Below are 12550 nucleotides of genomic sequence, written 5' to 3'. Positions count from 1 at the left end.
ATTAACTCCAGACTAGAGATATGATGTCAGGCATAGTCAGCAGCAGCCTGAGCTTTGATGCCCAATAGTAAAAGGTCTTTCTTTAAGTTCAGGAGCTGAAAGCAAAATGAACCCCAGAATAACGTATTTTTGGCAAACCTTACAGAAAGTTTAAGCATTGCTGTGGCACATCCATAAAACTCTGGAGAGGTGTCACCTAAATACACAAAATGAGGGAAGGATAGATCTCCAGAATCTCAGCTGAGATTTGTAAATTATGAGCACATTTGGTGCACACATAGCGAATCTGACAAAACCAATGTACAAAACCAAACCTAAGCCCTTGTGCTAGACAATGTTTGTTTCAAAATGGAGAAGCACTCTAAAATGTATTTTTTATACATATTTTGATGAGGAGATCAATATATGTCTCTTTTGTGAAAACACTCATATATTTTTATTGTCTGGTGGTTTGCCAGACAACAAAGACCTTTAGAAGGGGGGTGCACACTCAAATTGAAGTTGATTTATTATTAATTAAATGTTGCTGTTTTAAATGATGTTTTTTAGCCAGGTGTATCCGCCTCTGAACTTTGGGCAGGGCAGCCCTGCGCAGTCAGCAGTCAGCGACCTCTAACCTGGGAAGACTCAGCCTCCAGCGGCAGGTCCAGCCTGAACAAGTATCACAGAAACACTGCTGCAAATGCCAGTTTGACATTAGACTCCAGACCTGCCCTGGTCGGCAAAAAGAAAAACCCTCACTCATCGAACCGGTCAGAGGTGATCCTGAAGTATGTTGGCTTGGCTGCTGCTGTGAAGTTCCAAGCTCGGATACCTTCATCCAGCTCTGCGTGATTGAGTCAAACCTCTTTTTTCACTGTCAGGTTAAAAATGAACATGGAGTCAAGGGTCAAATGCTCTGAATCGAGTGCAGAGATATGTGGCATGTTTTGCATCTTCATCATCATCATCATCATCATCATCATAGGCCAACCGGTCAAGGCAGATGTCCGAGTCTGGTTCAGCCAGAGGTAAATTTCCAGTTAGAGAGTTTTTTCTCTGCACAGTCGCCAATGAACTTCCATGTTGTGGGAACTGTTGGATTTCTCTTTAATTTGTAAGGTTACTATGTAAAGTGCCGCGAGAAAAGGAAAGTTATGATCGTGCAGTAAACACCCTGCATCGAACTGAACCACTGTGTTACTCTGTAGATAATAAAGTCGCCTCCACTGGCTCCATCTGCAAAAACCAGGAGAGAGTGACAAACAGGTAACAGTGCGCCCTGTGCGCGCACCACTTCAGCGCGTAATGACCATTCCCACGCAGGGAGACCTAACAAATTAACGCGCGTAATAAAAGTTGATTTATGACGGAGACTTCTGCGCGCTCATCCATGCGTCCCGGGACGCCGTCATATGGGAGGGGAGAGGCGGAGGAGGTGGAGAGAAGAGGGAGGGAGTGATGGTGAGAGGGAGAAATTGAATGAGAGGGGACAGAGCGATACTGAGAGGAGCCACCACAACAACAAAAAACTTCTCCAACAACCAAGCGAGTGGAACTACAGACTGGCTTCACTCCGTTTTTCCCTCTGCGCATATGGCAGCGTATAGTTCCCGCAGATAGAGCTTGTGCTGGGTAGAACTTTGTGTTTGCGGAGGCAGAGCAGAGGAGGGGGGGTCTGCGCGTGCAAGGATGGAACATTTAATAAGGACCAGGTCGCGCAGGAGAATATCGCTATTTGTTTTCATCCTGCTCCATGTCACCACGACACAAGCTGGTAAAGTATCCCGATGAAAAACTGTAGTGAAATAACTTTAATTATGTTACATTAAGTCCCTGCAGTGAATTCTGTAACACTCTTTCCCTGAGGTTTATACAGTTTGTTCAGACGCTCCGAATCACTTGGCCCCCGAGCATATGAAGTTATTAGAACAAAAAAAATACCTATACTCTGTCTTTCATGCTTCACTGTGGATCGTGGTGTGTGCTTGTGTGCGTTCCTGTGTGTGTGTGTGTGGATGGCTCACAATGTGGATGTGGAGGGGATGCTGCTGGAGCCTGAACTGGCCCCACAGAGTCGCTCCAGGCTGCGGCTGAAACCAGCCACCTCGGGCTCAAACTGTCTTTTAGAAGTTGTCCAAAAAGTGTCAAAGGTTTGCAGACGATTTGCACTCATGTATCAGCACATTTCCTCAAACATGCATGCATATCGATTATTTGTGTAATTGCACAGAAGGCACATTTTTTGGAATAAAACATGTGCAGTGGTTGGACGTGGCTGTCTCGGTGCAGGGGTCAGGTGTGCAGGGAGACTCGCGGCCACCTCAGGAGATGTATGATGTCATGTTTCGAGTTTGCTTGTGACCGGCGTCGGTTTACTGTGAAGAGGTTTAGCGTTGGCTTGAGAAAGAGGCGAAGCGGCCAAACACTGAGGGAACTGAGTAGATTAAAATTCCTGTCATGGATCTGTTTAATGTGCCCTCTGCACACACAGGCCTTTTGAGTGAAGGTGCTTAGTTATGATTATTCTGGTACACTGAAATATTTCGCATGCTTTGTTGCAAGCTCCGGGTCATTCTTTAGTGTGCGTTTGGGACAGAAGTGACACATTTATCAATTATCTGTCCTCAACTATCAGTCACAGTATCCTGCATGTTTCCACATTCGCTGCTCTTCCAGGCTTTTTCTGAAAGTTCAACCGTTCCCTCGATACTCAGCTTGCATATGTCATTTGGCATCAAATGCTATCTGTCGCCCACTCAGGCCTCCATGCCCTGTGGCCATGTCCTGAGTGTCTCCCACCGGCCCCAGACTATTTCCCTGCAGGTGCAGCAGTTTAGATTCTCCCTGATGGAGCGGCGTGTCTTGCCCGTTTTACCCCCCGGTCACCAGAAGTGGTTAAGATGTCCCATTTTCATTCGCAACTACACCCACGTGCACCCACTTCACGACTGGCGGGAGCTGTTGAAAACCATCAGGCTGGAGGAAGTGAGACACATATATTCAAGTGGCGCAGACGGCTGCTGTGGTGTCCAGTGCTCTCTAATGACGGCCTGTGAAGTGTGGGGCTGGGATGATTTAAAATTGCATGGGACATGTGGTGGTGTTGATATGGCAGACATCTGTATGTGGCTGATAATGTGTTTGGGCCTCTGAGTCTGACTATTTTTGTGCATGTGTGTGTGTGTGTGTGTGTGTGTGTATTACAGTGAAAGAATGTTTTCCCATATGCTTTCTGTGTGTGTTTGAGAGAGATGTGAGAACACTTTGTAGTCATGTTTGCTGACAGGAAGTGAGACATTCTTGCCCACGTCCACAGTAAGATTCATTTAGAATCCTCTGTTCTTTTGCCTCAACACATTTGTGTTCGCTTTTCTTTTTCTTTCTTTGCTTTTCTTCTGTTCAATTCAAAGTCGGGGAATAAGGAGTGTTTGTTTTTACATTAAATGCCCGATCTCTTCATTGAGATCATCTCCCTCCTCCTGCTTGTGCCTTAATCCTTCACTGGTTCTATGACAGAGGAGAAATCGTGCATACAGCCCCCTGACTGTGTCCCGTTTGATCCAGCTTCCTTGCCAATCCTGCACCAGACTCCCCAAGGAGGACGGCACGCCTCGCTCGCTTTTGATCCTGCAACAAATTAGTGGCAAATGAAAAAAGGCAGCTGAATTGAGCAGGGGAAATAGACGGGAGTTTAATGCCCGTTACAGCTCCAGAGGCTTCCTCTGTTCTGTGAGTTTTGTGTTTTTCTGATGGAAAACGTTAAACATCAGACGAGCCTCAAGTCTGTCCCCGGCTGCTGATGCTGCAAGTGTCACATCAAACCGCTTGTCAGACGTTTTGACGAGGCAAACTGTTTGGAATTCCCCCAAGTCTTTAATATGTAAAAATTATGCTTAAACACTTCAAGGGGCCTGAACAGCAATCTATAGTATTCAGCACACATCTGGCAACCAGAAACTGGCTCACTCCCTTGCCCTCGGGCTTCTATGGCTCGGCGCTTCTGATCGCTGGATGCTCCAAGCAGCCATCTGAGGGACGAGCTGGAGATGCCTCCTGTAGAATGGCAATGAGCCGACATCAGAGGGGCTGGCTTCTTTGCATGTCCTCCTATATGTCATATGCCTCTTTATCCCAGTTTATGAGCTTCACTTAAGTTTTATCACACTTGTCCATCTTATTCACACCTCGGGGGAGGTCACATTATCCTGCGTTCCTATAGCAAAGCAATTTTGGCTGGCCCTTCATGACCCCGCTCATATTTCTATTTCACTGAACCGGTGTGAGAGAGAAACGAAGCCCACCAATATGTCCCTGCTTGTATAAATTAGCTTTGCATGGCGCTTGTGTGTGATATGTGGTGTTTGATTTTGGGCCGCTCTTGTGTTAATATTCCATAATAGCTGCTTTAGTGTTATGATATCTCAGAGAGTAAGTGGTGGCTTTGGGTTGAAACGTGAATGGGATCGGTCATGTGGACGCTGGCATTGTTCTATTTGTGTAATCCTGCATGCCAGAGGGGGGAAAACGCGCATGTGCTTACGAAAACTGCATCCGTGCACCTGTGTTTGTGTATGCTGTGGTGGCGTGTCCCATGTGTACGTGGAGCTGGTATCCTCCAAAGGACGAAGGGATGAGACAGTATCCCCCAGCGTCGGGGACATTGCACAACCTCCTCCACCTCTTCAAGGGGAGTTTAGTGATTAGGAAAAATTGGGTCAGGCAAGGTTAATGGCCACTGTGAGGCATGCATGTGGAGATTACGGTTAGGAAGCAGGATTTCTGCACGTCCTCGTAAGTATAGAAGGAGAAAATGTGTGTGTTTGTGTGTGTAGCGCCTGCCCAGTTTAGAGGCCTTGAGGGCCAGGTGTTTTCTCCATGGGCCGAGCAGCTTTTTGGCCTGTCCGTCATGCCTGCTGTGAACAAACATGAGCACAGAAGAATTGAAGAATGTGGTGCTGGTGTGAATTGGAAGGAATCGTGTAGCCGCATTCCACCCGAATCGAGGATTTATTTTTTCCTCTCTCCATTGTCGCCAAGTGTTTGCACATTGTGTCAACTGCTCGGTGTGTCTGTAGGATATTCTCAATCTTATTTATAGAGCATGCATGTTGTAGTAATAAGAAGAGGGAAAACATGGCCAACACGTGTTGTGCTCTGTTCCACCACGTCACTTGTTCAGATCCAATGACAGTGCTATGAATGCTCCTACAGGATGGTTTTCCGCTGTGTTGTTGGCATCTTGAATATTTCCTGTTTGGGGTCAGATCAGGCCCAACCCTCTCCTCCGCCCTCTCTGTGCAGTTCAGAATTAAAACTGTACTGCCCTTTTATTTCCAAATCATTTTGTCTATATCGTCGTTGGTTATCTTGGATCTTCTCGTGCCAAACAGGCCTGAGAGCACGACCATATGAATATGAATCATTTGGTATTGCAGGCTACATGCTTAACGGTTATACTTATCTGTGGGAGCATTGGATTGCTTTCATCATCACTGTGTCCCAACGATATTGATGACTTTATAACCCATAACCTCTCAGAAAACCACTCAGAATAGGTTATGAAACATTCCCAGCAATCATCTGCACAGCCGCTGACTTGACTTGCTCCTCAGCTCTGAGTGGAAGCAGACTTCACCACAAGGCACAGTCAGGGAGATAAACATCGCTGCCTCCTAGTTCCCATTCTCCCAGCCCCACAAATACCTCAGTCTCAATGATGCAATGGATTAATTTTTTGTTTTGTTTTTGTTTATATGTTTACTTGTTTGCTTTAATAACCTTTGTTAACAAGTGATAATAGAGAGAGAAATTGTGACAAGGGCTCAAGTTCAAAGTGGCGTCCCCCCCCTGCAGGTTATATAATGGGGCTACATATAAACCGAGTTGGCAAACCCTCATCTCTTCAGAGGGTGTATTATCTCTCCTCGCCTCATAGTGTTTCCATCCCACACACAGCGGTGACCCAGACTAAAGGTCACCCCCACTGCTAATTAGATTAAGGCTATTCTTCGAGGAGCCTGGGAGAAAAAGTGTTCATTCGATCACTTCCGCTGGATCTGTCGCCGAATTTCATTTCCATCTTTAATAATTAATCACCATCTGTTCTCCGGCTCGTCACTATTTAAATATTTCCCGAAGAAAGAAATTTTAACAGCAAAAATATACATCCGTACATTTCTAGATTAGAAGATTAATGCATACGTCCAAACAGAAATTTTAAACACCAGTTATTTTCTTCCACTCATCTCAGGCGTTGTCTAAGATATCATGGGAAATTCTCATTGCCCAGATTCATTTTGGCCTCACTTTTTGTTAAAATTCCCCTGTTCCCAGGCGCAATAGTTTTAGACAGTGTAGTATTGTGTATGTGAGTGTCAGTGTGTGTGTGTGTGTGTGTGTGTGTGTGCGTGCGAGGGGTACTTTCAGGCTGAGCTGGGAGTGTAGGTGGTGTGAGTCATACACAATGTCTTCACGGACATTTGGTGTGGAAAGAACACATTATGCGCATGTATGACTGATGTGGTGCTGAGCTGTATACCCGCAGGGCATGGAGAGACTGTGTCAAGTGTCACCCAGCCGGGGAACATCCACAGATGCAGACTGTGTGGTGGCATTTCCAGGGCACAGAGCGAGATCTGTGCGGCGGTGAGCTCTGCTCTCCATTGTCAGGGAAACTGTGGACACTACAACATTGTTGCCGGGCAGATGTGGATGTCTCACAGGGAAGAGCACAGGAACAAGAGAAAGAACATTTAAGAAATGTCATCCATCGAGAATGTGCATGTGTTTTGTGTGTTATTATGTATCTGCACAGTGATCAAATGCTGTTCAGTTTGAATTAGCTACAACTGTCCTCCAAAAATTGCTGGATGTCTGTAAAATTGCTCCACTTTGACATTTTGGCGAAAGATCGGGAAAATCAGTTCTTGGAGATTGTACGATGCTATTTCGACCATTTGTTCTATTGATTCCCAAACCCATCTTGTCTTTCCAAAGTTTCCTCAGCTGTATCATAATTTAGAGGTGAGGTGAGGACACCATGGAGCCTAATGAAATGCAAGCAAAGCCTGCTCAAACAGTCAGTGCTGCAGGTTAGGTAAAGAAACTGCAAGAACTGGCACAACTCAAGGTGAGATAAATTAATCCAAAGCAGGGAATAGATGACTTTATTTTATTGAATGCTGCATTGATCCGGACTGCACATGGCAACCTGCCACTAGCCCGGGGTAGTCCTCTTGACGCTGGAAACGGGGGTGTTTTGTCCTAAAGGGGATATTCCACGGAAAGTTGTTTGCATTTTATTTGGGTCATTCTTGTTTTCAAGTAGTTTGTTATGCTGCAGAAGCTATGAGGGTTGCAAACCTTTTTTAGGTCCAGTACAGGGTTTTTCCACATTTCTGTGAATCGACTTGCCAAACATATCCCTCAACAGTTTATTTTACACACTTGGGTGTGGCATTCCTGTTCTTTCCCTGCACGTTTAACTGACAGATTATTGTGAAAGCTGTTTCTTTTTTTGGGAGAATCTTCTGCTGCATTTTCTCCCAGGGGCCATTGTTGCACATTTTGACTCTGATTTCTGTTGTCTTGAAAGTGTCAGAGGTCGAAAGTCTCCTGCGAGGACAAATCTGCACTATGTTCACAATTATCTTTAAAACAAGTGGTGGCTCAGGCAGAAGCACTAACCCTAGATTTTATGTAGATCTCTGGATTAGTTACTATTAAGCAATGAAATTGAACAGTTAATTGTGTTCTTTTTTTTTAAGGGCAATTTTGTCAGGTGCTGCTCTGGATGGGTTGACAGAAACCCAAGAATCATGTGTAATTAGACCAATGTTGCTTTAATTTAGAAAAAGATATTCAGACGGTTCCAAACATAATTGCGCTGTGACCTGCCTTCCTCATTGTGCATGAGTATGAGGGATAGAGCAAGAACAAGGTAGATACAGTAGATCGATGGAGCGAGGGAGAGAGAGAGAGAGCTTTGGGATAGAACTTTTTCTAACCCAAAGGAAATTGAGTTTGAGTGATATCAGTTGGGAATCGAAATGAGGCCACAACAAAGACACTATGAGCTCACATAGGATCAGATAAAGGCCGAGACGCTCCCACCAATTCAATTAAATACAAAATTTAAGGATTAGGACCCAGACATGATGTGAAATGCAAAGTAAACTCTCAAAAGACAGGCCCGACGTGTCTTTGTCTGTTCTGCTTTTGAAGGGGGAGCCTGATGGGGGCATTCAATGATGCAGCTCTCAAGTTAAGTAAATGTCATGAAGGTGTGTTTGTTGCAACCCACTTCCCATTATTGACCAAGTGTACCAGCACTGTCAAATTATTTTCATTCATTAGCCCCAAGGAACGAAAAGAGACTCTTGAAAATAATACACTTGTGAAACGGGGTCATTAGCCATGTTACATTGAGCATGAATCATTCTTGATCTTTCGTGCAGACACAAGGTACAACAGGCCTGTGCAATATTATAACAGTGAGCATAACGAAGTACAGCTCTGTCTTTGTCAGACTTAAACCACGACCGTGAGACAGAAGCAGCCCCTCCTCTTTGTCTAGGCCGGTCAGAGCCCTTCTCCTGTGTCACGTTCCCTCTCCTCCCCGTTTGTTCCTGTTACCTGCTTGCACATCTCCCGCCCGCAGCTGTGCCATGTGGAAAGGTGCCAACCAGATGATGAAAAAGATAAATTTGCAGCCCAATGAAATAAATAGTAGAACAAAGTGCACAACAAGAGCCATTTTTTTTTATCTGGTACAGCCCTACTATAATCGAAAACAATGTTAGAGTCTTTATTCTTATCCTAAGTGTGGATCAGTGGACTGTTAAACTCAATCGAGATTTCTTATCCTTTCCTATTTAGTTTTCAGTTCACTGTCATGATGGCAGATTTGAAAGTTATTATTATAGTTATCTTAAATTAACGTGTGTGTGGGTGAACTTTTATTGGTGCCATTTGTGCACAGTCGGAGGTTTTAGTTGTTGGAAGCCCGGCAGCCTCTGCAATTATTCAACTGACGCTGTTTGTTTATGGCTCTTTATAAATTCTAAATTCAAGCCCTGAGGTCTTAAATACCTTTAGATCTGCACCTAATGTTTTCCGATGTTGGAGCCTGACTGTAATTCACAGATTAACCTATTTACAGCCCCATTGCCATGCTCGGTTACTGAGAGGCCAAGCTCTCCAAAGCTGCTCGGAACAAACGGCCTCTGCCATGCAAGTGAATAATGCCATAAAATGCTACATGGTGTTTGCCGTCAACATGCGGGAGACGGTAAACTGCCTCCACATGTTTAATTAACGAGGAGAATAAAAGGCGAGCTCTATATGAGCGGCGAGAGCTACAGTAATTTGGGTTTAGGATCCTCATTTCAGATGCCTGGAATGCTAAGTGCTGAGTTGCTCCAAACAGGCTCTCTGTAGCAGCTGCTGGGAGACTGGCTGCACACAAAGCTCCGATCTTGCCCAATGCTCCTGGCAGTGCTTTATCACCAGAACATCTAATAACATGACCGGCAGACTGCGAATAAAACCCGGGGTAATGAAAAGAGACTCGGCACTGGAAGAAACGTCACATCTAACAATAACAATTGCTGTGCTCATTGCAAATGGGCATAAATTGACAATGACAATGTATCTCTACAACAAAAACTCAATTTTGGTTTCCCCTAAAAAATACAAATATCCTTTTGTCTTGTTTGCAGATATTTCCATGCACATTGAGAAAAAAGCTGAAACAAAGTCAGCTGCATGGGGAACAAATCCAACGACAAAACCCTCAGTTTTGAAAGTTCCCTACAAAGTAGTTGGATCTTTGCAGCGCGAATGTGCATATGTTTGCCCGTAAAGTAATGAAACTGTGATAAATGCAATGCAGACATGCTGCCGATCCCTGGCGCAGGGTGAGCAGTGTGCAGGTGTCAGCTGTCAGGTGTGCCGCTGCAGGATTATGTGCTGGGCCCCTACACCACTGTCCTCTAATAACACCCACAGAAGTCTGGCCACCTGCCGCCACATCTCAGAGGAGCTCGTCTCTTCCGACCCCGAGGAAGCAGGAAGCCTCCCTCGCTTTAAGAGCACGCTTTGAGCCGCGATAAACCCTGCTCTTCAGCCCGGTAACAACCAGCACTTAACTGAGCCAGACAAACAAGTGCTGTCACACTGGCAGAATTTTACTGCGAGTCTGAGATGACTAAAAGTGTGCCGTGGCCATCTGCCACAATCTCCATGCTGTCAACAGTTTTTCATACAACGCGAGAAAAATGAACAAACAGAAAACAGGATATGATCTTATTCGATAAAGGTTTTCCTGTGAGCACAAAAGTAGAAACGCTGCAGTTCTCTGATCTGCTCTCTATCCACGTGCAGATGGTTAATTCTTTCCTCTTTGCTTTTTGTTTCCATTCCCAGCTGATCCCATTGATGTTCTGCGAGTGCTGGAGCTGTCAGAGAACATGGAGGGGGTGTCGCTGGAGGCCGGTCTGTGCACCAGCAGGAGGGGCATGGAGGAGACGGACCTGGCCTACAAGATAGACAAAAAGATCCAGCTCAGCGCTCCCACCAAACAGCTCTTCCCTGGTAGTAGACATTTTCTTTCCCTGCTAGACCGCATACAACACAAAAATGGCTGCCCCCCTGCTGCGCTCTCTCTTGTCTGACTTTACAACGCCTCCACTTTTCTTCCAGATTCCCAATTCCCTGAGGCCTTCTCCTTGATGGCCACGGTGCGAGCTACAAAGGGCTCCCAGTTCTTCCTGCTCTCGGTGTACGATGACCAAGGGGTGCAGCAGCTGGGGCTCGAGGTGGGCCGTTCACCCGTCTTCCTTTACGAGGACCAACGTGGGCAGCCACCGCCAGAGATGTACCCCATCTTCAAGAAGATCAACCTCGCCGATGGAAAGTGGGTATAGTTTGAGGGCCTCTATCTACATTCAACCCAGTATTAATCCAACATCTGACCCTTCGGCTGATTTCGACAACACACTGGATCTGGAGTGCGCAGTCACTAGTTCAGATTCTGCTGCTCTATGCATTTATAACTTTCCTGTGTCTTACAATATTTAAGCAGGCCTACCGTCTGCAGTCTGATTCATACGGCTCACAGTGTGTGCTTGGACTTTAGTGACCTTAAAGGGAGTAAGATGGTTGTGAAGTGGTTGCTGCAGTGATTTGACCTGATCAGGGGAGTTAGGGAAATCAGTCCTTCACAGTCTGGGACTGAAAACCAATCCTGATTTGCTGCACTTGCAACGAGCATGAAACAGCTCTTTCTTTGCATTACTGACTCTGCTGGTGAATGGTAACTGATATAACATGTCTAACGTGTCAAGTCTCATTGGGATTTAAAACTACATCCCATTAACACACACACACACACACACACACACACACACACACACACACACACTGATGATACAAACCTTCGGGGGTAATTTGGGGGTCTGTATTTTGCCCAAGGACATTTCAGCATGTGGACAGGAGGATACCAGAGATGGAAACGACTCCCTGATGCAGACTTATATTCAGACACAACTATGTTTTCCTAACTGCACGTCCCTGCTCTGTCTTTCTCACTCAGATGGCACAGGATAGCCTACAGCGTGCAGGGCAAGTCTGTGACCCTCTACTTGGACTGCCAGAAGGTGGAGACCCTGGATCTGCTGCGAGGGGACAATGCTGTCGTCAGCACAGAGGGCGTCACTGTGTTCGGAACACGGCTGCTGGACGAAGGCGTATTCGAGGTACGACATCATCAAAGTGCAGGAGCCCCTGAAAACGCAGAGTCAGGTGTCTGCTATCGGATATTCTTCACTGTGTTTCATTTGAATTTCAGCAGGTCCAGTTGGACTGTTGATTAGTATAACAATTAATTAATCATGTTCTGTGGTCATATGTGGCTGGATCTAATCAACGTTTTGTTTTTGTGCATGTCTGTGTTGAGTAAAGCAAATGGATCTAAAGGAGAGTATTATGTAAAAGTGTGGATCTCGTATGTATGTGAAACCATGGCAGACTTTCCCTCGGGTAATGCAGACTCATTTGAGGGTTCTTTCACACCTGCCTTGTTTGGTTCAGACCTTCTGAGTTTCCAGTATAGTCCGAATCAAACCATGGTGCTTCGGATGATGGTTCATACCAAAGGGCCAAAACGTAGACCCACCAGAAGAGATGGTCTCGGTGAGGATCAAATGAATCGTGGTTTTCTTTGTGAAAAACCCTTTTCTGGATGGTTCGGACTTTTCGACTGATGCAGAAGTTCAAGGCAGCATTAATCATTGGAACAAAAAGCAAAGGAAGGGGCTTGCTGGATTGCCAGTAGTCTTCGCTTCCGTTGATGTACTGTGATGGGGATGTTCGTCCTGCTGGTAGTAATCAGTTGATTCAATTTTCCATTCAAACCGAAAACTACAACTTTTTCTCGAGGCACTGTATTCAAAAATGTGATTTTGAAGTGATTACATTAACCAAACTGCTCGCATCTCAAATCTCAAGTGTAGGTAGATGCAGCTCATGTTGGTCATGACGACAGGATGTAGGTATCTCTTACAAAAGT

General features: G+C 45.5%; 1 protein-coding gene across 1 annotated transcript in view; it reads left to right on the top strand.

Annotated features, from left to right (window-relative positions):
- Positions 1-1437: 1437 nt before the first annotated feature.
- Positions 1438-12550, top strand: part of col5a3a (collagen, type V, alpha 3a) — a 46960-nt gene continuing 35847 nt past the window's right edge. Inside the window, exons 1-4 of the mRNA XM_053444107.1 lie at positions 1438-1756; positions 10408-10575; positions 10684-10897; positions 11576-11738. Coding sequence (XP_053300082.1) covers positions 1672-1756; positions 10408-10575; positions 10684-10897; positions 11576-11738 — 630 coding nt within the window. The 5' untranslated portion in view covers positions 1438-1671. The remainder of the gene's footprint in view (positions 1757-10407; positions 10576-10683; positions 10898-11575; positions 11739-12550) is intronic.

The sequence above is a fragment of the Pleuronectes platessa genome, chromosome 16 (genome assembly GCF_947347685.1).
Source record: "Pleuronectes platessa chromosome 16, fPlePla1.1, whole genome shotgun sequence".
In the NCBI taxonomy this organism is placed as follows: Eukaryota; Metazoa; Chordata; class Actinopteri; order Pleuronectiformes; family Pleuronectidae; genus Pleuronectes; species Pleuronectes platessa.
Note: the sequence above shows the minus strand (reverse complement) of the source record. Positions and strands in the feature narration are given on the sequence as shown.